The 27626-nt window shown below is 35.1% G+C and overlaps 1 protein-coding gene across 2 annotated transcripts; it reads left to right on the top strand.

Moving 5' to 3' along the window:
• On the top strand, positions 1-26028 carry LOC126828798 (retrograde protein of 51 kDa). 2 transcript variants are annotated; one of them, XM_050558795.2, is made up of 11 exons: positions 1-635; positions 13943-14129; positions 14977-15072; positions 15307-15465; positions 16622-16747; positions 17349-17569; positions 18077-18162; positions 21194-21321; positions 22326-22433; positions 22717-22848; positions 24523-26028. In XM_050558795.2, exons 1-11 carry the CDS (start codon positions 124-126, stop codon positions 24556-24558), a joined length of 1791 nt encoding a protein of 596 aa, XP_050414752.1. In that variant the 5' UTR covers positions 1-123; the 3' UTR covers positions 24559-26028. The 2 variants fall into 2 exon arrangements, with proteins under 2 accessions (XP_050414752.1, XP_050414762.1); XM_050558805.2 differs by lacking the exons at positions 21194-21321; positions 22326-22433; positions 22717-22848; positions 24523-26028 and having other exon boundaries at positions 18077-18877.
• Positions 26029-27626: the final 1598 nt, after the last annotated feature.

Below are 27626 nucleotides of genomic sequence, written 5' to 3'. Positions count from 1 at the left end.
CAGTCAGATCATATAGTCAGCGTGAAGACCTGTGTACGGATCGATCCAGCTGTAAGCCAGTCCCGCAACATTCTTATTTTAACATTTTATCACATAGTGTAATATTTACCTTCACCAAGCATCATGTCTAAAGGTGGACAACAGCAGCAGCGAGAAACCATGGAATTCGGTTCTTCTGGCCGAGGTGGCAGCGGATATATGCAGAAGAGGACCACAATTATCAACCGAGGGTCCCATTCAAGGGTCCCAACAGGAGCGGGATACAACCGTAGCTCTATGTCGGGATTCAGCGGTCTATCCCTTGTGCCAGGTACCTATTCCAGCATGTCTCATGAAGGAGTAGTCACCATGAAGGAAAAGAGAGGACACGAGAAAAAAGAAATGCAAGGATTGAACGAAAGATTGGGTAGCTATATCGAAAAGGTCCGATTTTTGGAAGCCACCATCACCCAACTGGAGCAAGAATTAGATTATTACAGGAATCAGAAAGCTGCCGATTTTAAACCAGTTCGGGATATGTACGAAAATGAATTGGCACAAGCCAGACGTGTTATCGATGATCTTTCTGCTGAAAAAGCCGGTGTTGATGCTAAAATGGCCGGACTTCAGGATCTTGTTGATACCCTCCGACAACAGTAAGTTCTTTTATATGTCTTTTTAAAACGAACCCTTTTAAAATGTTTCGAAATTTGACTACCCATTGTGGTTTATTCCGTTAACATATATAGTAATTAAAAGCATCCACAACACATACTTAAACACTTTAATACATATAGCAACATATTCCCTATTACCAGCAACAGGTAATTAACCCAGGCAATATTCCATATGGAAACGGGCACCTGTTGGTTTTAAACTAGTAGAGTGTTCAATTGATTCAAGTGCAACGAAATATTTCTTGGGATAATTTCGCACTTGAAACAGTTGTTATCGCTTAGACTAAAAAACCGCGATAATAAGCCCAGTGAAGATATTTGCCATCGGTCAGGTTACGACATGTTTATTTTAGCCAATTTAATAGGATTAATAAATTCTTCGAAGAAGTAGTCGCTAAAATATGATAGTCAGCCACAAATAAGACCCCGAAAACCATCGCCAATTTAACTACTACGTGATGATGAGGTACTTGCCGCTTACTATAAGCTAGCTACCTACAAATATAACATTATTCATTGAAATATTCAAGATGGCTCTGAGAAAAATATCAACAGGTTTTTCTGTAAAATTGGTTTCTATAACAGTTGAATAATCAAAATGTGAACGAAGGTAGTGAAATTTGACTAATTCTAAGTTCAGGGGCTCGAAATTTATCGAATGACAATATTTCTTCTTCAATGTACAGACTCGTAAAAGAAGCCGGCCGGCGAATTAAATGCTGACGTGCAAGACGGTCTTAACGATTCACTCATTCTATAGCTATACCATATATGGAAAATAAACCACGCCCAGATGTACATTCATCATTGCGTGACGTACGTGTTTGGGTCGGAGGTTATCTGGGGACGTGTAGCCAGCCTTTCATTAATATTCAAGGTGAGATTAATACGGAAATATAAGTGGATAAACCAGTAGAAGAACATTCGACCGACCTGAGAAAAATAGATTTACTACCCAATAAGGATAAACATAATATTTTTGCACCCTTGAAATAATTTGTTTCACCTTTAATAAGCTAAATTGTGCAGCCAACCGTGACCATTTCGCAAAATATTACTCATAGCCAGGGGAATGAAATAGTCAATTATTATATATGATTTTACATAGACTTTGAACTCGATAGATAATTTATCACGCAAATCACTCCAGTTAGTGAGAAAAATTCCCACACTTTTATTGTTAAAGAAAACAGCGATCAATGTTGAAAGTAAAAGTTAGCTTACCTGGAAACCAGGTATAACTCCTCAATGTTTTGTGTTTATTGATTCTTTTTCACCATATGGCCAACATTTTATACATTACATACAATAATATCAAAATTATAAAAAATAATTATTTACTAAACTTCATCGACCTGGTAAATAATCAAATCGCTTAACTTTTTCTATTAACGTTTAAAAGTAATTGGTAAAATTTCATTATATTAAATAAATATAATCAGAAAAATATCACCGCCATTCACTTTAGTTTGGCATTTCACAAAGATAAAAGCCCATACAAATAATTCTTGGAGATGCGGATTTTGCATTGACTAAAAAGAAGACAGTTTAAAATGAAAACTTACATGTGAGAAAGGGGGCCGAACGATATTCAAGATGTGTTCAGGTTCAAAAACGCAAACGTCATCGTGTTTATAACTAACAATACATACGAGCAATTAGCCCACCACCAAACCCCACCCTGCATATCAAAATATTTACCCTTAATAATACTTATTAACCAAGGCAGCACATACTTTCACTTTTCGAAACACCTGATATAATTTTGACAAGGCGGTGCCTGTTACTATTGTGCGTTGCCATTGATAAAGTTCACGTGGTATTGATGGATTTCAAATCTGACAACCCTGCAGCACCAATATGATAACAGGGTCAATTTCTTTTAAATGGACATTTATAAAAAAGTATAAATTGGTGGTAAAACAAATTCCTACTAACGATTGAGTGAATTGTACTTATCCAATACCGATACAAATCAGAAATTTAATCAATACAATGAGGTACGCAACGTATATGAAATTCTCTTTAATTTAGACATAGATTTATTTTGTTATGATGATGTCCCTATATCTTACTTACTTACGTCATGTAGGTATACAAGCTCGTGCCGTTGCTATAGTTTTCTTTAGAGTCTTACCGTGTGTATAAGTCGTTATTCTAGGTCACAAAAAAGTCATTTTGTAAAGCATGAATGGAGACAACGTGGTTTGTGATTAGTAGTATGTGGAAAGGTCAAACCTTAGATGAATAGTAAGAATTTAGAGACATGTGGTTTTGAATATGAAACATTTACTTGAATTAGTTATAGGGATAGATGGGTGGACATGTGATAAAAGATACGGCTCATCTGCATGGCTTTACTTGTTTTAAATATAAGAAGAGATAAATGGAAAATTGTGATGAACCATATGGTTCATCTTTCTGGAACATCAAATGCCACTTCCCTTGCATGCCTTTAATTGATTTAGACATAGGAAGAGATGGGTGCATGATATGCCCTCCCTTCCTGGAAAATTGGATACCACTTCTCACCATTCCCCTCGCATATCTAATAATTACTGCTTTAGAGCTTTTCAGGGTTCTGTTCTTAGTCCACGCTTATTGAAACTGTTGATACAAGACCTTGTAAATACAACGAAATATTTACGAAAGAAAATTGTGGTAACAGCTCACGAAGCCGACTGATGTTACACACAATTTATGATACATAATGTAGGTATTACTTGTATGTAATACAATAAATGCCTCATGCAATGACAGCTTAACAGCATGACTGATTTGACGTTCTATTTGGGTGATTGTCGTTTTCACATACTAAGTAGTTACACAAAATAGGCAATAACTTTAATTATTGTTAGAATGGCGTGCATCTATTATTGGGTTATGAGAACTGTATCATTAATTTCAAACGTGCAATATACAATCCATGCATATCATGGTTTATCGCTGTGATTGTAATTTAGACCCCATTAATTAACTAATTAATATACGCTACTAGAATGAATATATGGATTTAATTAAAACGGGATATAATGATGATCATTAATTAAAATTAATTAATATACGCTACATGTGATATGCACGAATAAATTTGAAGTGAAATGCGGTAGGTGTTAACGTCCTGTTGTTCCACACCCACTGGGCTAATGAAGACGGGTATACCTCGTAGTTTGGGGACACCGAAAGACTAGACTCTGTCCTTGACCCTGCACCACTGACAAGGGGGTGGATGAATATATCCATATTACTAAAAGAAGCAATAATGATGACCATTAATGAATACACACTTAAATACCTACACCCGTGGGTCATCATACTTTATTATTATTATTATTAAATTCAATACAAGGAGTACAAAGAAAGAGCTGTATTTATCTAAGCTTTGTGTAATATTGTCTAAACATATCTTAAATATCTTCACTCAAACCGAATCATGAACGTGCTCGACAATGACTAGGTTGAATAAGGTCATATTTACATATGGCACATTCTTTAGAATAAAAGGCTAAAATTAGAAACAGTTTTTTTAATGTCGATTAAAACGTGGTGTACAGCTGTGAAATATAATAACTAATTCAGTTTAATAATGGTTTAACTTATTTTTACTTCATTCGAATTGTGTGATGTTTTCCCATTTGTTTTTTTTTCTTTAATCTAGTTTCTGTCCAGTGTCTTATTGTGCTGTTTTCTGTTTAGGTTTTATTAATGACTTTGCCCTATTCTTACTTCTATGTAAATTGTGCAATAATATATATTTTCCCGTGTGTTTTTGCTTTCTTTGATTGTGTTTATATACTTTGTATCATACTGTTTGTTCAGTTTAGCTCTTAGTTTGGTTCTCCGTTTATTTCGATCGGGGGTGGGGGGGGGGCCGAAAAGGTTAACACATGCTCATTGGATCAGGAGATCTGTCTTTGAGTCAAGTGGTGTCGTTTCGAATCCCCGCTTGTACTTGACAAGGAGTAGGGTCGCCTGTTCAACCTCGTGAATTTTCTTCGGGTAGCCCGGTTTTCTGCCACTGCTAAAGGCCCCTACGCGCAAGCGAAATATTGAAATGACATTTAACCATAAGATAGTCCCGAAATGACCTAGTTTGTATCGAGTGGACGTTAACACCCCCCCTCTCTCACTCTCTCAGTTAGGGGGTTTAATATAGATTTGGAACACCCAATATCTAGTTATTTGTGATTACGCTCTGTATGCCATTGTGATGCGTGCTTGTTCTGTGTAGGTTTGAATACCTAATATTCAGTTATGTCATGTGAATAATTGCCATGTGTGATGAATAAAACAGAAAATCGATATTTGAATATTCTGTATGTGCATCAAATCAACAGTTTTCCCCGTTTTCATATTTGCATAAACATTTATACTCATTATGAAGTAGCTATGTATTCCATTCGATATTTGCTTAGTGTATATTATGTCAATCTATCACTGATATCAGAAACTTTCGATATTTTCAAATTTATTGCTATTATCGGTATGCGTAATCATGATTCAGTCATTTCTTTTTGATGTCATGTTAATCAAGCAGTAGTCGTGTTCATCATACAGTAAATATTGTGTCTATTTACATGGTAAATACGTATATCAATTATAAACGTGAACGTCAATAAACGAAGTAATGGGTCATCATTATTAACGAGCTATTCCAGGCTCTTGCTTGTTAATCTTTATACATTTACAGTGTTCGATTGTGGGGGCGTGTGGACTTTAAAGGGGTGTCCTTCTGGAATATCTCATTGTGGATGCTTCAGAAGGGGTTTCGGCCCTTATATGACGTTAGGGTTATGGGCTTTTGATTGTTGGGGATCCAGAAGGGGTATCTCAATGGTTGCAGTTAGTAGGTGTATGGGAGATGATTGTGGAGACTTCAGAAGGAGTATCACTCCTTGCCAATCGTTAGTCATTTGGGTGCTTGATTGTGGAAGTTTCCAATGGGGTGTCTTCCTAAAACGCCAGATACCACTTTAGTCTATTTGTGGGGGCGTGTAATTTCTAAAGAGCTATTTTCCGATCAGATATCACTGTGATAACACAACAGCTAAAGTAGGAGATGAGTTGTGGGGTGATATTAAGAAGTGATGGGTTTCGTACACGGCATGTAGTATGCTGGTTCTTTTTAGAACACCTGATACCACGTGTCAATCTTGAATAGTTCACATACCTAAAAACACATTGCTATAATGAATTCGTTGTAAGCTCCGATTTTTCTTATTCTGTCAGTGATTATAACTGCGTTTGTAGGCACATGTAATTCCCGCATGTTATGCACGTGGCAGCGTATGCCTACTCTTTCTAAAACCAATGATACCACTGATTTATCTGATATAATATATACCTATCGTTAAGATATCTAAACTGGTCACGTCTCGATAGAGTATGCTCACTCGATCTAGAACACCTGGTCTCACTTCAGATTAGCTAACGTAATTGTGTTATAGTGTAACAGCCCTGCAATTCTGACGTAAAAGATCCCTTGGCAGTTCGAATTCGATATAAGAGTAGGTCTTAGTGCCACTACCCCGGGCAAAATTCCCCTAATAGCACACTGTATGGCGTATGCCCGTTTTCATAAGCCCAGTTGGAGCAGAACAGTAGGACGTTAACCCCCATTTCATTTCATATCCTTAAATGTCAAAACGACATTCCGGCGCTTGACCTTCGTCCATTTACCTGTATGACATCTACAGGTATCAGATATCAAATTCAATCAATCACTCTCATCAACTACTGATTATAAAACCCTCGGATCACCGTATACCTGTCAATCAACTTGATTGACGCTTTGTACTATTGAGATTGATAGAGCAGATATAGAGGTCACAATTCTATGCAACACAATTATTATTACTGCTTATTACTAGGCTAGAGAAGCCTAGTCGAAATACGCCCAATTATTATATAGGTTTGAATTTGGACAATACGACAATTCCTTCTGTCAAATCTTTCATTTATATTTTAATATTGCTATTATCTGCCCTTAGAAAGTGCACTCGTAGACCGGTCAGAAATGTAGGCGTACGAATATAGACTCGTTGACTGGTCAAAAATGTCAAAAATGCAGACGTATGATGGACAGACGATAAATATTAACAACCATCAGTGCGGCATCTTGAAAACAAAATTGCTCTGTTGTGATAATGATCTTTTAGATATGAGGAAACAATGTCATATCTAGAGGCTACTTCGTTTTACAAAGGATTTGTAATCCTAGCCTGGAAAGCTTGAGCATCTTGTAGAAGATAAAACTAAAAAAAATATTCAGAGAGATCAGATCAATAATATAATACGCTATCGGCATCTCCAGTAAGCATAACTCTACGTCATTCAGTAATGGGGATATATCGCCGCGTCACCGCTTTTGGGGTGTAACGTCATCATGTCAGCCGTTAACGTGGCCTGAGGTTATATTGGTCTGTAGATTACTAAAATGAGGTGGACTCGAGGCAAGATATAGCGTGGTGGGAGTGTTTTGTGGATTTTTATTAATGACGCGACAATAAAGTTTATAGACCAATAAATATGGGAGACAGCTTTGAAATTTAGCAGTTAAAATATTACAAACCATAGAATTTTGCTAGATATTGAAACCCCGCTGTTCATTGTACATAGAAATGCCTTGCTTTTAAAACATTAATAATCGAGATATCGCCCCCCCCCCCCCTCGCCGGGACATATAAAACCATTTTAATCCATAAATAAGATATAGTGCTGTGCTTTTAAAACATTAATAATGGAGTTGTCGCCCCTCTCCAGAACGTATAAAAACTAGATATTATTAATGCTGTGATTATTCTTGATGAAGATAAAATGTTTATATGACCGGTATGAAGGTGTGCCATCATGTCACGTGTGATTAGGATAGAACCACACCCATTTATATTAGGCCACACAAATTTGAATATTTGTTCTTTGGGAAAAAAAAAAAAAATACTTGATTGCCGTTCTCAAAGGTTTTTAGTTCCATGTCTTTAAGTTTTGAAATATTAAACAAAATATCCTACACAAAACTCGAGTGACTATTTGTTTATCCATGGTTTATTAATAATTCATGAATTCTTCTCGCTATATGTATACATCACACTTGATGAATTTTAATTAAATCGCGCTTTACAGAATATCAACGGAAATAGCCTTATAAAGTGATGGCCATTATTTCTAATTAAATTTGATTGAATAATAAAATATATTTAATAAAACTTGAGCAATTATTAGTATTCTAATGCTTGTCAACTATTAGATTTTGAAATACACGTATCGCCGTGTAAACGCATCGCCGAGTAACCTACCATAAATGCCAACTTCGTTCATAAATAAACATTCATTATACAATTAATTACGTTACAAGCGTGTTGAAATGTGTGATAGTCTTTCCTATATTTAGATGTAGCCATGTACCTGTCCTCATTTTGCAGATTACTTGCATTTTAACACTTTCAAAGTCAACAAAACTTGGTTAAACCTGAATTTAATTAAATATTTTCAGTTCATTTTACTCGAATTCGCGTTATTTAAGCATTTGAGTCTTAAAGTAATTTGTAGATTATTGCTATTTGTAGCCAAATCCCACTTTAGTAATTAACTTTGAAATAATCTTTTTAGTAATTCAAAATTATCGGAAAGCTGTAGTAGTTAAGATATATAAAACTTAGTAATCGTTAAACTCATGTAGAAGACAAAACCCAAACATATTCAGACACAGAGAGAGATACTTGGGGTTTGTCCATTCGACACAAACTAGGCCATTTCGGGACTAACACATTTCATTTTAATAATGGGGGACCCGGAGAAAACTCACGAGGTTGGGCAGGCAAATGTACCCCTTGTCACGTTCAAGCGAGAAATCGAAACCACACCACTTGAATCAATGACAGACTTTATGATCTCATATTCAGACAAAGAAGAGATCAAATATATAATACGCTTCAAGCATTTCCAGTGCATGTAACTATACGTCATTCAATAATGGAGACATATCGTCGCGTCACCGCTTTTAGGGCGTAACGTCATCATGTCAACCGCTCAGGTTACAAGTAGTCAAATCAAAATAGAAATTACATGACTGTTCTTACGAGATTGGTGGTAATATAATATGTATCATATAAAATGATTTTATGCCAGATAGTATTCAATAATAGCAACCTGTATGTATACTATCCAATAACAGGTGTTATATATACTTATCTGTTATATATCTGTACATGTATATTACTATAATATATTTTATGATAGATTTAACATATTACAAATATAATTAATGAGTTGCGAATATTTACTGACTGAATGAGTCTTATTACATTTTACAATGCAATAACAGTTGGCCATTATGAATAATGGTAGTTTCATGGCGCGTCAGCTCCATCCGGGCTATATTGCACCATTAAAGTTAGCGATTATGAAAGATGGCAGTTGTGTCTGTGATATCACCCTAGGAGGAAGGGGACGTTAAGCCCCACGAACCTACGATGACAGCCGGTTGTTTTATTAAATTGTGTTTTATGGCGCGTCAGTTTCAACCATGTTATATTTTACCAAATTGATTGTTTAAACTCAGATGTTTAGAATCCAAATGTTGGATATATCGAGGCAAAATAGATAGTTCTCTGTTTGTAGAATGGTTATATCGATGTTTTTAATGAATCCTGCCTAACATCCATTAATTGATAACGTACATACAGTATGTTCATATTCAGTTTTAAAAGCATTAAACATCTAATCTCCTTACAATAGCAATTTATTCCTCCAAACCACTGAAGACCTTGGCAATAACACCAACGTCTGGACAATTCAATTAATAGTATTATATAGTCTAGGTCACTATGACCATTCATCCTTGTGTAATCTTGCTAGTTAGAATCTCTTCTATCAAGCTAGAATATCGACCTTCAGAAACATTACTATTGGAGAATGCTCTACTAAAAGACTGGACGATCTATATTTATTCTATTAAATATCTTATTTCCTCAGTCTTATGCCGTATAGTTCCATAATAACCATATACACTTTAGAAATACGCGCACTGGTTCGATGAAAACAATTTCATTACATTTGTTTTTCTGATTTAACGACCGCGGGTGCCATTTTATTGATCCGTTACCGCGTTAGCTAAAACATATATAGACATATGCAGCATAATTGATAATTGAAATAGACAACGCCTTTTATCTATGGGAGCCACGGTGAATCATGGAATAAGGCGTTGGCTCACCAACCAAAATGTCCTTGATTCGATTCCGGTGTTGTACGAAATATTCCACAGGATTCCCCTAAAGGGTTTCCCCTTGTTAGTGGTGTAGTGTGGAAGCCTGGCAAAGACCAATGTCTAGTCGTTCGGCTAGGATGATTAACCGGGGTCCCGTGTCCACATTGTCGTGACAGTTGGAATTCGGTGAAAAGTAGGCGGACACGTCGCTGTCCAGGCTAAATTCACCCATAACATGCTCTTCTTTATAATCCCGGTTGGTGCACAAAAGTAGGACGTTAAACCCTTTTTTTCATTTCGTTTTTTTTTTTAAAATTTCAAAAACCGTGTAGAAATAGCTTTACACTGTTCCGCTCCGTCCGGGCTAATGATATAACTGTCCATATAATATTTAGTTATGATATAAATTCAACCTATATGAACTTTTAAAATGACATTTTAATATGACATTTACCATAGCATAGCATATTATGTTACTTACTGCAGCTTATACATAGGGGAGAATCGATATTAGGTATATAGAGAGCTAGTCGACCTAGCAATCTTATTGTAAGTACATGTAGGTAGAGCTACTTCAATTGTCGAGTGGGTTTTTTTGCGTACACACAAACGTGTACTCATTGACATGCACATAAAAGAACCCTTGACATAAAATTGGAATGCAATTGTTATCCGGGCACAATTTCCATCATGCCACAGCTAATAAATATCCAAGTTAATCGCGGGTATTGTCAGTATTTCTAGAACACCTGGTACCACTTACTTCTTATTTACTTGGGCAGTGCACACGGTGGCTAAGTGAGTAGTTGGCTGGCTAGCCCGGGGGTCGCGAGTTCGCTCTCGTTGTTGGCCGAGAAAGTTCAGCGGGAATTTCCGCCGTGGTTTCCCCTTGTCAGTGGTGCGGAACGGAAGGACATATGTTCAGTCGTTCGGATGGAAAGTAGGCCGTAGCACACTGTATAGACGGTCTAAATCATCCCAGTCGGAGCAGAACAGTAGGACGTTAAACCCCATTTTATTTCATTTCATTTCATTTACTTGGGCAGTACACATAGTTAATAAATAAAGTTGCAATATTGCATTTGATGCACATATGTGTGGTCGTAATTCATTAGTAATATGTCAAAATCACAAATAGTACACGTTATAAGATATTCGTGATTGAAAATCTCTGAAAATAAGTTATATCTGAACTCAATATATCGGTGCTCCCGAGCGAGAAGCTTTGATGTGAATTATTTTAAGCAAAGCGGACATTTATTAATCCAATATTAACGTGTTCAATTTGTTCATCAATCCATCAACGTACAGTATTTGCTAATAACATCCATCTTTCTCATTTCGATAATAACTGGCAATAAAATATTGTTGGATTCAATTTAGGGGTATTTTATTTGGATTTCATAATAATAAAAAAATCAACATTATCAACCCAGTGTCAGTTTTTTTCATAGATTCTCAGTGTTGTGCTATATGGTTGTTAGTTTTTGACATAGATTCTCAGAGTTGTCCTATATGGTTGTTAGTTTTTGTCATAGATTCTCAGAGTTGTCCTATATGGTTGTTAGTTTTTGTCATAGATTCTCAAAGTTGTCCTATAAGGTTGTTAGATTTTGTCATAGATTCTCATGTTCTCCTATATAGTTGTCGATCTACCACTCTTTGGAATACTTAATAACAAAGGCACACCGACTAATATTAGTTTTGTTGTTAGATGTTTTTTATCTATTGTTTCATTTGACATGTAACACAGTAATCATATAGTAAATCAAAACTGTTATAACCGACATTGATTCAAATAAACAAAGGAAGAATTTCAATATTTAGCTTGTTCATTGCCTTCAAAGACCAATGGCTAATCGATAATACAAGAAATCGATCACGAAATCAATGGCTGGCAACCCAATTTTCATTCTTGCGATCACACCAACTACTCGTCCCCTGTGGTCATGGATATTGATTTGGATTAATAATAAATTGGACAGGAAATTGAACGAAACGTACTAAGCTCAAAGACACAAACGAAATATCCAATAGCAATAAAGAGTCCTTAATTTGAAAGCAAACTGATGATCAAAATTAAAACGTCTTCGTAATATTGGGCCGAAATTATCCCTTGTCACCGTATAATCTCTTGTTGAAATGTACTTAGCTCAAAAATACAAACCAAATATCCAATATCAATAAAGAGTCCTTAAAGAAAATTGCAATTTGAACGCTAACTTAAGCAAACTGATGATCAAAATTAAAACGTCTTCATAATATTGGCCCGAAATTATCCCTTGTCGCTGTATCAACTATTGTTGAATAGTTTCTGTATGACAATAAACCGCATCACAATGTCTATTCAAGTTTAGAATATATAATAGCAGTGTTCGCTCAAAGTGATAGGGTGGGAATAGAATTAAATAAACTGGGCCTAGAAATCAATAACGATATACAACAGATGGATTTTATTGCTATATAATATATAACTCACTTAGGCATGTTATAATATCAGATTGAGTTGTTATTGATGAAGATAAGGTAATATAGTGCATATTGTTGATTAGTTTACGAGAATATAGCAACATCTAACAATAGAATGGCACAAGCTATTATTTTCAAAAGTGCATCAGCAATTATGGGTTATATCAACTTACTAATAGTTTAGAAGTGGTCTCACATTTTATTGAAAAATGTGAAGCAAGTCTGCCACGTACACGACGCCCATTACTACGTATAAACTCGAACTTATTACGTGTATCAATATAATGGCGAGGCATGTCGCAGATTATAGGGCCCATTGCAAAATATTTGATTATTTGAACCTTGGTTTATAAAAAAAGAAATTAATAGGTTTTAGTGTCCCACTGTTCTGCACCGACTGGGCAAATGAAGTCCGGGGTTTATAAAGGGATATCTTGTATATGTTACCAATCAAAACTACCGATTTTAATTCTCAATTTGCATAGTTTCTCATAATATAATAATTAATATGCGGAGAAACGGTTCTCACCATATTTGACCAGTATATGATAGGTCAAGTGGAACAGTTCATCAATATGCAACAGATGATCATGAATATTCATAGACAACCAGTCATAGATGATTTCACCCAGTGAATAAACAACGATTTGTACGTCGCCACGTCGACAAGATCGGTGGTTGCTAGTATTTTACCTGCCTGGTTCTCTTTGTCGTTTTAAGTCACACCTGTAAAGATTGATCGATATTGTTTGATTGGCTTTTAGCGAAATTTGCGCATCGGATCTTGGGAATGATTTAATGATAATGGGCGTGGTCGTATATTCACAGATATAGTGAAGTACACACAACTGTTTTATGTTCACAAATATACCCTTCTTCATTAGCCCGGTTGGTGCAGAAAAGTATGACGTTAAACCCAATTTCATTTCATTTTATTAATCAAGTTTCAGCTATGGGTTTTGCGATAGGCCCTTAGTTGGCGACGTGTAGCCGAATATATTGCGTGTGTACAAGATATTCCCAACGTGATATATGGTTATGTGAATACAAATTTCAAATAGTTTGTGAGTAAATATACATTCTGTGTAACCCGATTTGTGTTATATTGTAATTACCATTAACACGCCATGCTTTTAACTCAACATAAACCTACATGTAACTAATTGAAGGGAGACAACCATTTATTACATACAACATGACGTGTGCATTATCATAAGCTCTTTGAGATAAAACCATCTATGGAATATCCTATAGGCTTGGCAAGGTGCATATTATATTTGTCACTGTCTGTGATAAGCCATTTCTTACACGCATCCACGGCTGTGCTCCACTGTGTTTAAAACAAACTTTCGTCTTCCCGGAGTTGAGAGGCTGAGGATTGGGAGGGGCCTTAGAAGTGGAATAGCCCAGGACCCCTCTTCATCTAAATCCGGCACCGAATATTGGTAATAAATTCCTGCTTATGCGGGTTTGCATGTCTTGAATACAAACAGTTGTAGGGGGACGTTGGTTACAAAATAAAATCAGAGAGCCAGGCTTTCATTATCAATTAATTGTGCTCTTAAAATAATATGCACACTCATGGAAATTTTGATTTTGTGTTTTTCAGGGTAGAAACTTTAGAAAGCCACGCCACCGACTATAGACAAAAGATCGATAATCAAGCTGCCCAGATTGGCGGATACGAGGGTGAATTAGGTACACTCCGACTTAGAATTGAAAACTTAGAAAATGAGAATGCTAAACTTAGACAGCTTAATAACCAGAAAATGGATGACAACCGTCGTCTCCGAACAGTAAGTATTATTTCTATTTTGGAGCCACGGTAGCTCAGCGATTAGGGTGCTCGCTCGCTAAGCAGGAGATCCAGGAGTTCGATCACGGTCTTAGCCTAGAAAGTTCTACAGCGTAGGTTCCCTTTGTCAGTAGTACAAAATTGACGGCCTTGGCAAGTAACAACGTCTAGTTGTTTGGAAGGGACAAAAAACCGGGGTTATCAGGAACAAGTTGGTATGCATGTAACAAAGAAGCCCGTCGTCATTAGATCAGCTGGTGAAGAACAATCCTATTTTATCTCTGTCTCTTTTTAAATTCCCATAATCTCGATTGGGGCCCGCCATGCAACAGACAAGAATGCCATGCAAGAGGAGGGGCTGGGTGAGGGGACGAGGGACTGGGATAGGGGGGCTGCTTTAGAAGTACAAGTCATTTAGTACAACTTGAATTGTCTTTGTTGAGTTTGTTGTGCGGAATGGTACCACTTTGCTGAGATCTGTTATGGAAGCGGGATATTGACAATAGGGTACTAATTCGCCTTATAAACTACAGAGAACTGTATCTGATTCTAAATAAGTAACATGCTAATAGTAAAAGTAGGGGTGGGGGTGGGGGGCACCACACACAAACAATTACACAAGACAAACCTACGGACAGGACACAATAGCACAAACAACAAAGACACATATCAGATAAAATGAATAGATCTGGGGGCTAGCTGTAAGTGTCCACTGTGCTGTACAGTCCCCGGACGGGTCTGTAGTTATACAGACTTCACTCAAAATGAAAAACAAATTATCAATAAGGGAAGCAACTCAAGAAATCAACAAATATTCGTAGAATTAATCAACTGTTTCATTTTTTCAGGATCTTGACAACGAGACAGCTGCTCATATCGAGGCTGATTGTCGCGCCACCACCCTTGAAGAAGAAGTTGAGTTCCTCCGAGCTCTCCTCGACAAAGTAAGTTTTAACAGCTTTATTAAGATCTCGTGGAATAGGTCGTACCGCAGCTGTCCGAGCAAAATTCCCCTCATGGCACACTGTTCGGAGCAGAACAGTAGGACGTTAAGTCCCATTTTATTTCCATAAATCCCCCGCCAATGATTTAAATATTGATTGTTTCTGTCCCAACTGATGCAAAATTAGAGGCCCACCATTCCCTGACCTAATTAATTTCATTCATTTTTATTTAAGATGCCACAAGAAAGCAATAAACCCGTTAAGATCAAGGGTCTGGATTTGGAGGCTTTCTGGAAAGACAACATGGCTAAAGCTATCCGAGATATTCAGAATGAATATGAGAGTCGTCTTGATTTAATGAGACAGGACATGGAAGCCAGATACTCTGCACAGGTACGTTAAATAATAATAGTAATAATAATAATAATAATAATAAATTTTATTAAACTTATTAAACCATGTCCAGTATAATATTGTTATACATTTATAAACACCATCCACGCCAGGTCTTTGTCACAGTAGCAATATAGTTATTAATTTATGAACCAACTGTGTCCGGTCTTTGTTAAATTAACAATATTGTCATTAATTTATAAGAAAAAAACACCCACGTCCGGCCTTTGTTTATTTAGTAATATTGTCAGGTCTTTTTCAAAGTATCATTTGTTTATAAATTTAAAAAAACAACCACATCCAGTCTTTTTTAAAGTAGTCATATTGTTATCAATTTATAAAACACAACCACATCCAGTCTTTTTTAAAGTAGTCATATTGTTATTAATTTATAAAACACAACCACATCCAGTCTTTTTTAAAGTAGTCATATTGTTATTAATTTATAAAACACAACCACATCCAGTCTTTGTTCTATTAGCCATATTGTTATTAATTTATAAAACACAATCACGTCCAGTCTTTGCATGGAGCAAAAGATAGAATGTTATTGAATCTTACACTCCTCCTCATTTCTCAACGTTTAAAAATAGTATTTAAATTGGTAGTCTACCAATATAGTGTTGGTTTAGAGGAAGCGATTTCGCTGAGTTTGCATTATTCAAGAATAATTCAAGTAATGGAATTCACCAAATAGCGTGCCTTTCTGAAACACGAATCTACACTTAAAGATACATTGTGTAAAAGCTTAATCTTCCTGTTTTGGCTTCAATCTTTATATAAATTACTATTTAGACATAATCAACTCTCTAGACAATCGGACTTAGCCGATGTAAACTGATATTGAAATACGTCTTGATTAACAAATAACCTTGCTACGATAATAAACAATCCAATTCAAAACTTAAAATAGTGATAACGTTGCTCAAAATACAGTAATTTGAATGCAAGTTTAAATATATTAATTTTAATTTTAAATTATCAATCTTGGAACTATTATAGCTGTAATCTTACATAATGCATCTTTAAATGTATGTCGAACATGTATATGAGGCCAGACACGATTGCTCGCTCGGTTATTTCAGATGTTATAGCCCTACTAGTTAATCAAACATAGTTTTCATAGAGCTAAACATTATTTCTTTTGGTATTTCAGATGCGTCAACTCCAGAGTGGTGCTGTCCGAGATAACATGGAAACACAGCATGCCAAGGAAGAGAGCAAGAAACTCAAATCTCAAATCAACAATTCCGGCACCAAATTCGCTGAATTAGAAGCCAGAGTAAGTACATTGAAAGAAACGTCACATCTTTCAGTTTGACTAAAGGGGACAACCGTCTGCATACGAAAACTGATCCGCAGTAAATATTCGCTTGACCGCTTCATCACTGATTCGGATGACATCGGGGCGAGTTACGAATGTCTCGATATTAACGTTTTATTTTCTGTAAATTAAATTAATTTAAAATCTTAATAAAGGTGTTTGAAATATATCTGGATGAAAAATATTTTATTTTATCTGTAAAAGGGTACATGCAATAGTACTTACGGGCTTAAAATGAGTAAAAGGTGACCTGGATCAATTTGTATTACTACGCCCGTTGTAGTGTTACAAACAATATAATGGTTTTTAAACGTTGAATTTGTTTTATATGTTTTTGAATTACCACGTAATTATTTCGGCAGAACAGAAGAAAGTCAATTTGCTTGTCAATTATATATTTATTTTTAATTCGAAACCGTCGACAGAACAAATGAAAGTCGATTTGCTTAGTAATTATAAAATAGATGCCCACTGCAATCGGTGTCATATACGCCAAAAACAATTAATTCTATGTAAAATGAAAACGGAATATTAAGATGTGCCCATTATTTTACTCCAGATTGCTGCCCTCGAAAGTGAACGTAACGCACTCAAGAAAGCACTGGCAAATGCCGAAATGGAACTAGAAGAGGAGAGATCTAAACACAGTGCTGATATTCAGAAATTACAGAATGAGCTAGAATGCTGTTTAGATGAGATTAAACTTATCCTGGATGCTAAACTATCATTAGAACTGGAAATAGCTTGTTACAGACAGTTGTTGGAGGGTGAAGAAAACAGGTTAGTATCTTTCCTGCATAATTTAACATATTATTGGTCGTAGTAAGGGGTTAGTGGCTTTAGTAGTAAGTTCGGGGTTAGTTAATTACTTTAGTAGCAAGTTTGGGGTTAGTTAGTTACTTTAGTAGTAAGTTCGGGGCTAGTTAGTTACTTTAGTAGCAAGTTTTGGGTTAGTTAGTACAAGTATGGGCTAGTTTCTCTAGTAGCAAGTGGAACATTAATTCAAGATTTACTATAACAGCAAGTTGGGGATTTTTTGGTTTTGTGGTTTATTGCTTACTTTAGTAGTAAGTTTGCGGCTAGTTAATTATCACAGCGAGGGTAGTTTATTGAGAACATATTTAGCATTTTTGTAGACTGTTATAGGTGACATAAGCCATCGCGTTATTAAAGTCTTACAATTTATAAATTGGGTCTTTTCGGGGCAATCCCGAACATACTGTGTGATAACCATGCCGTGCAAATATATTTCCCCACTTTAACCATCCGTGATTTTATTTATTTCAGACTTGGCTTGAGACAGATTGTAGAACAAGCTATTGGAGCACAATCGAAAGGAGCCGGAAATCTCGCTGATATTGTTCAACAGTCCAGTTAGTATGGTTGTCATAGCTACGCAAAATACCACCGTTGACCTTTGAACTTTTATCATGTGGCAGCGGGCGGATTCAAATTTCTAAACATATGTTTGCATGAAACGAACAAATTTATAAATCTAAAATCACCCGAACAATTTCTTGTGGATTTTTTCTCTCACTGGTTTGTTTTCTAACCCTTAACCCCATTTGATTTTTATTTTTTATTTCTAGTTTTATTTTTTTTAAAAATTTAAATCTAACAACTGTTTAAAAGATTTATATTATTTCTTTGGGTTTAAACTACTTTGCTCTTTTTGGATCCCTTTTCATGAAATATATCAATACTATTTTTTCGTTCATTTTGTGTTTATAGTATTTTTTTTTCAAATTTAGTACGTAGAACGGTATTATTTTACAACATAGAAGGAATTTCTAATTTTTTAGAATGTTTTTAGTTATATATACGTTAAGAAAGAAAGATACGCGATGCATGTTTGAGAAGAGGGTGACTATGTGATATATGATAAAATTGAAAACATTTATTTTTACAATATACTGAGAGATATATATATACACACTTATATATGGATAGCTTTTCATTTTAGCGGGCTTTTTAATATAGGCTTAAAAAGGAGCTTAGATTAGTTACAGAACAAAATCTATTAAACACTTTATCATGTTTACTATATGAAATGAAACAGTTACGAAATAAAATTTGTAAATGTTTAAATGTCTTTTTGTCCTTGAAACGTAACAGAATAGAATAGAATTAACATATTTAAATAGCTTTTTAGAAATGTCGATAGTATATTAGCATCAGTGTATTTTTTTTATTATTTTATATTTCTTATTTATGCCAATTTTTTATTCAAAATACTCAATATTCATAGATTATTTTTCTAAAATTAAATATGCGTTTATATTTAGTTATCTATAGTACATGAGACAATATTTTATCAATCCAGTTTTCGTTTCGTTTAGAGTTATTTTTTCTTTTTGTTTGATAACATTTCATCCACTGTGTTTGACGTCATTGTTTTATGTACACAACGTAATATTGATAATAATAATATTATCATATTAGGTATAAGATTTTAAAAATTCAAATATGCTTAATTCTATTGTTTTCTTACAACTGTTCTATTTCCTTGGTTTGGGATACATATATATTATTATATTATCTCTGGTGCACTATATAACCTATCATGGGGTGAAAGTCTTTATATACATACATATATATACATATCTGTCTTTATGAATATAGTGTATATCGACTTTATATACGGCATCTAAGGACTATGTCACTAATTTCCATATATAAAGGATATGTAATTGTGGACATACACGCGAAGAGGCTATAATGTGATATGTTCGACAACCGTCGGATTTTAATGAAAGTATTTAATTATTAATGAATGATATTTATGTCAATGGGTTATAATCAATTAATCATCTTATATCGGATTAATCTGGGATGATATCAATTAATGTGGATACGAAACTGTGGCTTGAACGCTGAAAGCTGACTCCGTGTCATTTTTGACCAATCAACAGTGCGGATCAGATATCCACCCTGCATACTTTATGTACATGCATGAACGCCATTTTGAATATTTATCCTGTCGATTGGAGCGTAATAACTGGGTGTAACTTGTCAATTGATTGAAAAATTAATGCGTCGTCTGCTATCTTAATGTTGCAACCAGAAAGAAAACTTATTTGAGTCATTTAAGTTTTTCGCACGTACGAAACCGTGGAGCAATTATTGGTGCAAAGTAATTTATTTCTTCCCAGGCTATCATTGTAGACCATGTTTGAGATACGTTGAATGGAATGATCGGTATTTAGTGTATTAGCAGACGTCATAGATACAACTAACCTCTCTTAAACCACTATCTAACGCCATAGCTAACACGAAATTTACAAGTGTGTTTTTCATTTATTAAAACTATTGTTGGTCGATTGTGCATTAGGCTATATAATTGGAATTTTTTCTAAGTGTATTATGACTTCCAAATATAAGATCTTGAACATAAAAGAACTATCCAATTAAATATCTAAAGTAGGCTAATCTTGTTCAAATAGTTTCTTATTACATTGAGGGCGAGTATAAAGACTACTACACTATTTCTTAAAAATGACAAAGGAGTCTATAATGTTATGAATCAGTTTTGTGTGATGAAAAAGACTACGGGCGTTTCTTATTTGTTTGTTTAAGGTCAATAAACTGATCATGATTTATTTAGATATTCGAATGAAGACAACCTTCTATCTCTTATCTCTTACTATATACTACCATGCATTGTTCTTTTGTCGTCTGCTCATCCTAATTCAACGCCATATTGAGTCATGTGATAAAATTGAAAAACATTATCTATTTTACGTGCCTTGTAGATTATTCGTTGACGTGATCGTCAAAGAGTTACACATTTTTGTCAAAATTCATACTTATATGTTTAATAATATCTAGATCCGTTTGATTGGCTGGAAAATGCACCAATTGCATTGGCTTAAGGATGTTTAACATTATATTAACCTATTTTATTAGCTGGAAGATATATTATAATATATGGATCTATTTCATTGGCTGGAAGATATTTGATAATATATGGACCTGTTTCATTGGCTGGACAATACTTGCTGTCCGTTAATAATACGAAGTGATATTTTTGTTCAGTTATTTTTTCTGGTAGTCATTGTTTCCATGGGTTCCTATCGATTTATCATGGATTCCCCCAATATCCATTGGGCGAGCAGAGGATTCAGTAACAGTGTTCGTAATTGTGTACTTCCTTATGACGTCATTTTTAGGCATCCAATGCCAACGGAAACTTGGCATCTTTCTACAAACGTATATTTGTGACTGAGGTAATGAAAAGCATGTGGTGGTGGTATTATTCTTAATATAGTATAATGATATGCATCTCATTTAGTATAACAGTAACTTCCGTGTGTAATTCTTAGTTTAAGGTTTAAGTTAGCATCCCATGCACCGTGACTTTTCATTTTTTGCGAAATGTCTTATGTCTATTCTCTCCCTTTCCAGGTTTGAGTGAATCTACCGGAAAACTTACCGTGTCCAGATCTTCCCGAGGTCCAATCGGTTTTGTCGAGGCTGCTCATGATGGTCGCTATATTACTATTGAAAACACCGGAAAAGGCCCAAACGCTAAAGTAGGTTTACTTTTAGTTGTTCATTTAAGTATACAAATCTGTAGTTTACAAAAACAAATAGTCATGGAAAACTGATACTAGCATATTTAAGGAAACGATTCGAAACGTTATCCGGAAACGGCTCAAACACTAAAGCAGGTTTAATTTTAGTTTTTTTATTTCAGTACACAAACCCGTAGTTAGTATATTTAAGTAGACGTTTCGAAGAGTATTCTCTCAACGCTATCCAGCGAATGTTACTCTTCGACACATCGTTTAAATAAAGCAGTAGCTGTTTTTTTTTATAAGAATGTGTTATAGGTTATTAAGGTATATCTGTATATAAATATTTCTCTGTTACAATTAGTTTGATAACTTGGAGAGAATACACTTCAAAACGTCTCCTTAAACATAAATTATGCAAGAGCTAAATCTGCCTATTGCAGCGCTTTCTTCAGGCCTGAAATGTTATCTAAATCATTATTAGATATTAATTAACTTATCCAGACCATAATTAACTCTTGATGGCACCGCTAGTCTGTGATATTTAATGGATTAGATGCCGAGTTGCTTTTCGACTTCCATTCATAATTTAATTATTAAATGGATAATCGAGACTATGTTTTTTATCCTACTGACTTTAGTAATGATGACCGAGGCTAGGAGGGAAATTCAATCGCTGATCATAGTGGATCAGCAAATTCCCTTTACAGTATCTAGTTTTTAACTATTATATTGAGAACTGCCAGCTCTTTATCTAATCTCTCATAATGTATCTTTAAATATACTAGTAGCCAGTTCCATAAATATTTGTTTTTGTTTCTTACTCTATCCAGTTATTAAATGTCACTTAAAGATTATAAACCTGTAGTTGTTACTGTTTAAATGCCACTTAAAGATTAGGGCCGTAATGCGGGAACCTTTGGATTCACCTTTAATAATGGGAAAAACTAAAGAAAACCAAAGAAAACAGTTATCTGAATCTCTATCGTTAAGGTTTATACATAATTGATTTTGGTTTCTAGATCCAGAACTTGTCCGGATGGCAGATTAGACGACAAATGAGCGGACAGAAAGAACTCGTCTATAAATTCTTGGATGATGAAGAAATCGCACCAGGAAAACAACTCAAGGTAAATCATTCAGTCGTCTTTCGAATCGCGAACAGATATTTATTATTTTTTTTAATTTAGAATCGAATTCAGGTCTTTGAAATCAGGTTTATTCTTGAAATCAGATATGTTATTAGAGCATCTTACAGCCAACTAAATGTTATCATGTAGCACATAGACGTAATCGAAAACCTAAATGGCCCCTAGTGAAGGACTCACACAATCTTCCAAGTTTTACCAACATTCTCGAGTAATCTTGGTCATTTTTACACCCATTTCATTATCTGGTATGATTTTATTTTAGGTTTTCGCCAAGGGAGCAGCAACTGGTGCTAATATTAAAAACCAAGCCAACGCAGGTGGTGATCGATGCTGTGAACACTTCTCCTGGTTCTCTGGATCCGGAACCACAAAACTCTTTGACGCTAGCGGAGTGGTTAGTATATTGCCTAAAAACTTTAATCTTCCCCAGCAGTTATCCCAACAATCAGCTAGTGTAGGACTCCCACAATCTTCCCAGTTTGACCAGCACTCCCCTAAGATTGAAATCTCGAGTAATCATGCCGATATTTCTCAAGACTGGCCGTCTTCGTGTTCATCATTAGAAACAACAATGATGGACCGGGGCTCCATTTCAAAAGCTTTACGTAAATATCATCGAAGACTCTCCACGACATGCCTCCCAGAACCGAAGAGGGCTTCTGTAGAACTTTCGCTAATGAGCACTGGAAAGAATACTGAAAATATTTCTTTGAAAATAAAAGAAATTGCAACGTTCTATAACGACCCGGTCCTGGAAATGTGTCATCTGGTATCCCAGATGGCTTTAGTAACTTTTGTTGTGAAATGTCTGGTATTGCTCTACGAGTTGTTCAAAACGATAGCACAAGCTTGGGTTAAATCGTTACATAGTTTAAAATCTGGCCAATTTGTAACAATGAAATATCGATTAGGCTTATTCTCATATTACTCGACTCTACAGTCAAGAGCATTTGGTTTGACGGCAGCTTCAGTATCGACCACTGCCCGCGTGGGTTCTGCGGCTTGCAGAATGGTCCAATGGCCGATATCAAAAACTATGGGAATAGTTTCTAAAACTTCTGAGATTGTGCTATATCCCCTTGAAGGGGCCATGTGTGTATTCGGGTCCCTTGAAGTTGCCGTTGCCAAGACAACCGTTTCCATATTTAAAAAGGTAACCCCTAAACCGCTCAATCGATTTATTATCGATTATCTACCTAGTCGATATGCATAAATCCCTCTTATTTACGCTGTTTCTTTTGAGGTTAATATTATTTTGAATTTGTTAGCAGTTTTAAAGAAAATTCATAGAATGTATATTTACTATAAAGCGTGTGATAATTTATTTAACTGATTGTTTTAAAAGTTTTCGAGTTTGTAAACGTGTGCCAAAATCATGTATATTATGTTTGATGTGTATATTATATTTCACGTGTGCTCTGGAGAGAAATATCCCCAAAGTTATCCAATTTGTTAACGTGTGCTAAAATCATGTATATCTGATGTGTGCTCTGGAGTTAAAATATCCCCATCATTTACCAGACTGTTAATGGTGTGCTAAAATCATGTATATTATGTTTGATGTGTGCTCTTGTGTGTCTGGAGTAGAAATGCCTTGTCAATAAAATCAATTTAAACTGTTTTTGTTTTTATGATCTCAGTTGATTTACTGAAACAGTATCCCATCACTTTCGTTGCATATAATGGATAACCTTAAAGGAGAACTCTATCCCTTGCGATGATTTGACTGGGCATCCTGACCCCATAACCTTCCTTAAAGGGGAACTGCATTCCTTCCCACCTGCTTAAATTTTATTTAAAGAGATGCTCGTGCTATTTGATTTGTTTATGAACAACGACTGACAGTTACCCTGTTGATATCACAGCCAGAGCCTTAATTTGCTAATCAAAGTCAAAATTATTTGAATTTTGGTTTGTGCATTTTAATATTACATAACAGTTACAATATAATCAAACAATGAGAACGAGTTAGCACTACTTTAAGTTGTGGTAATTTCACTTTTATAAATATCGTATTACAGTTTTCTGTATTTGTCATTAACTATTTGTTTTCTCTCTTTTTTTTCAGGAAAAAGCAACTCTTAAAGCCGTCTTCAAACAGTAAAAAGATAACGTCTCAGGATTTTAACCACAGCCTTCATACACTGAGCTGTATTCAGTTTTTATTAATTAAAATTATTTTCGATTTATATTATTTTTGAAAGAAAAATGGAAACCTTTCGTGTTAGATACCATGTCATTCACGACCATGAAATTCTCTTATAGCCATTCATTATTATATTATTACTTTCTTTTTTACAAGAAGGATGGTAAATTGTAAAAGATTGTTGATATTTTTAATATTCACAATTAGCGTGTAGAAAATATTAGATCTTGTTTTATTTTGAAAAAAGGTGGATATTTGTAAATCAGAAGTTAGATTAGTTTTATTATTTTACTTGCTTTGTTATCATTTTATTCGTTATGGTGTGTTTAACGTCAACAACACAGACGAACGTTGTCCAGTACAAGAATTATTTCGAGAGATTTGGGGTAGTATATATATCAATGTTTTTTCTCTTTCTGCGCTTTTCTCCCGTCCGGCATTTGAAACAGCAATCAAGTGCCTTATAACATCAGCGAGGGATGTAGGATTATTGGTGGCCGGTTGCATGGCAACTGTTGTCGGGATGGTTTAGCAGTTTATGTGATTCGAAGTGTTAATAATCGTATACATGTGTAAAATGTATGTGTTTACCAATTTTCATATGAACCGAAACGAAATTCAAAATATATTGGTCCTTCAACGGGTGTAGAGTGCATTTTCGTTCGTCATAATTCAAAAACTATCCATTCCTCATTACATATACAACCATGGGTGTGAGTTAATTATTCCAAATGGTGGGTTGAGAATCAGCAAAGTGTCCCGTTGTAGCGACCAGATGAAACACGCCAGCACGATTGAACTGTCTTCTCAGTTTACGTTGGTATTGTGACTTGAGAATTTTTTTTATTAAATTTATTAATTTTTTTATATTTTTAAATGTTTTCACTAAAGCAAAGATTTATTATTATTCCACGCTCACATTCCGAATTTTGTCTTTCCCACTCAAACGGTAATTCGCCAACTTGCCCATTGATATATAACTGATTTTATATTTTTAGTAAAATGTTGCTATACATTTGCTGAACTTTCTATGAATTAAAAACGGTAGAATCCTGATATTAAAATATATAAGTCCTAATCTGATTGTACGGTAGTCGAGAATATCCAGCAGTATATAAACCATGACAATCGTGAAATATGATAGCTGGATAGATCTCGACTTAACGTTCAATCAGATATTGATATATTAAAAATAGTAGATATAAGATACAGAATAGAAATTATTTTCATATTTTCCATATTCTACTTTTATGTTGTCTGTTGTTATTCTTCGTTGTCTTTTACACTTTGACTAGAGTTATTATACACACAGCGATATTATAATAGATGACTTGTGTAATACTGTCTATAGTCTTGAACTATTAGATGGATTCTAACATGTTGTATTGTTCAAGAGGACGATTTTAATAAAGATGTATATTACGTTAATACAGTTGTCATTTGTGAGTTACATCTGATCCTAGGTCAGGAAGAGGATTGAGTCTGGTTGGGTGGCCGAATGTCGTAACGTGTAACATTGAGTCAAGTGGCATGGTTTCGATTCTCAGTTGTACTTGCCGAGGGGTGGGGTGGCCTGTCCAATAGCGAATGGTCTAAGGTGTGCGTTTTAGATCATAGGGTCTGTCAATCATTGCGTCAAGTGGCGTGGTTTCGATTCCTAGCTTGTATATAACATAGTTTGGGTTAACAGAAATAGAGGATGACCTGAATTCAACATTTTATTATAACATATACAATGGTATCAAAATACTAAATATATGAGAAACCCTTCTCTGATGAGCAACCAAAGCTCGTCTTGTCTATATCCAAAAACCTAACACATTTTATACCAAATATGGTGAATGATAATAGTACATTCATTAATGATACTGAAAAAAAGAACTTGAGATTATCTCACGATAATCACACAGCAGGTTACCGAACAGTGATGTGTGACAATTGAACAAATTGTAGTAAACGCAGCTAGCGGTCAGGGTATTATCTAACTTGACCATGATTATCTAACTTTGTCACTGTACATGTGCCAGCAGCTGAGCCTCTGTTAAATTAAACAATAGTATGGTCAGTTAGAGGACATCGGAAATTGTATTACACAAGCTGTCATATGATGATTATAATCTTTTACCCATCACTGTCGCTCACACTATGTAACAATTCCGCCATTGCCAACAGCGCTTGCGAAACAAACAAACAAAAATATAATCACCCAATCATTAAAGAATATATAGAAGGAAATATGATATGAAATAGACTTATTTGAAAAGTTCTTCAATAAAATTGTCATAATGCAGATACAATTTAAACACATTAATAGTTCACTATACGGAATATAAAGAAATAAAACACACACAACAGCAACCACAGGATCCACAAAATTATCGGCACAAAAAAACGTCTAATATTCTATCAGGAAAGATTTATATTTCCTATAACTGGAACAGCAAGTTTCTTCCATATATAATTTTATCCACTTTCTTCCTCTTAAACATACATTATGCAAGAGCTAAATCTGTCTATTGCAGGTCTTTCTTTCGGCCTGAAATGTTATCTAAATTAACATTAGACCATTGGACTCTGTGGCGGGGATTGGAGTTCAAGTGTTGTTGGTTGCTGCTTTCGGCTTGTGGTCATCTATCCTTTTTAATGGGCGTTTTGTCTCCCCCACGTATGTGCTTCCACAATTGCACTCTATTTAATAAACACACTCCTTCGGTTGTGGTGGTTGTTTTAGATTTAGTTTACCATTGGCCCTTAGTTTATCTTTAGTTCTGTTACTTTTTGTTAAAGTTACATCTATTTCTGGTTGTTGCATTAGTAGCCGTTTGATTTGGTAGGAGACTGTGCCGTTGAAAGGAAAGAAGATCCTGACTGGGGCAGTCGGGGTTTTGGGTTTAGCTGCACTCGACGACACAGTCTTGTTGATGGTGTTTGTCACAAACTTCTCTGGATAGCCGTTGATATTTGTGATGGCATGTTTGAGATATTCAATTTCCTTGGAGAGGCTCCCAGGATCACATGTCTTTTTG

Source organism: Patella vulgata, chromosome 1, assembly GCF_932274485.2.
Source record: "Patella vulgata chromosome 1, xgPatVulg1.2, whole genome shotgun sequence".
Lineage (NCBI taxonomy): Eukaryota > Metazoa > Mollusca > Gastropoda > Patellidae > Patella > Patella vulgata.
The sequence above is the reverse complement of the archived record's forward strand: the minus strand, read 5'-3'. Positions and strand labels throughout refer to the sequence as shown.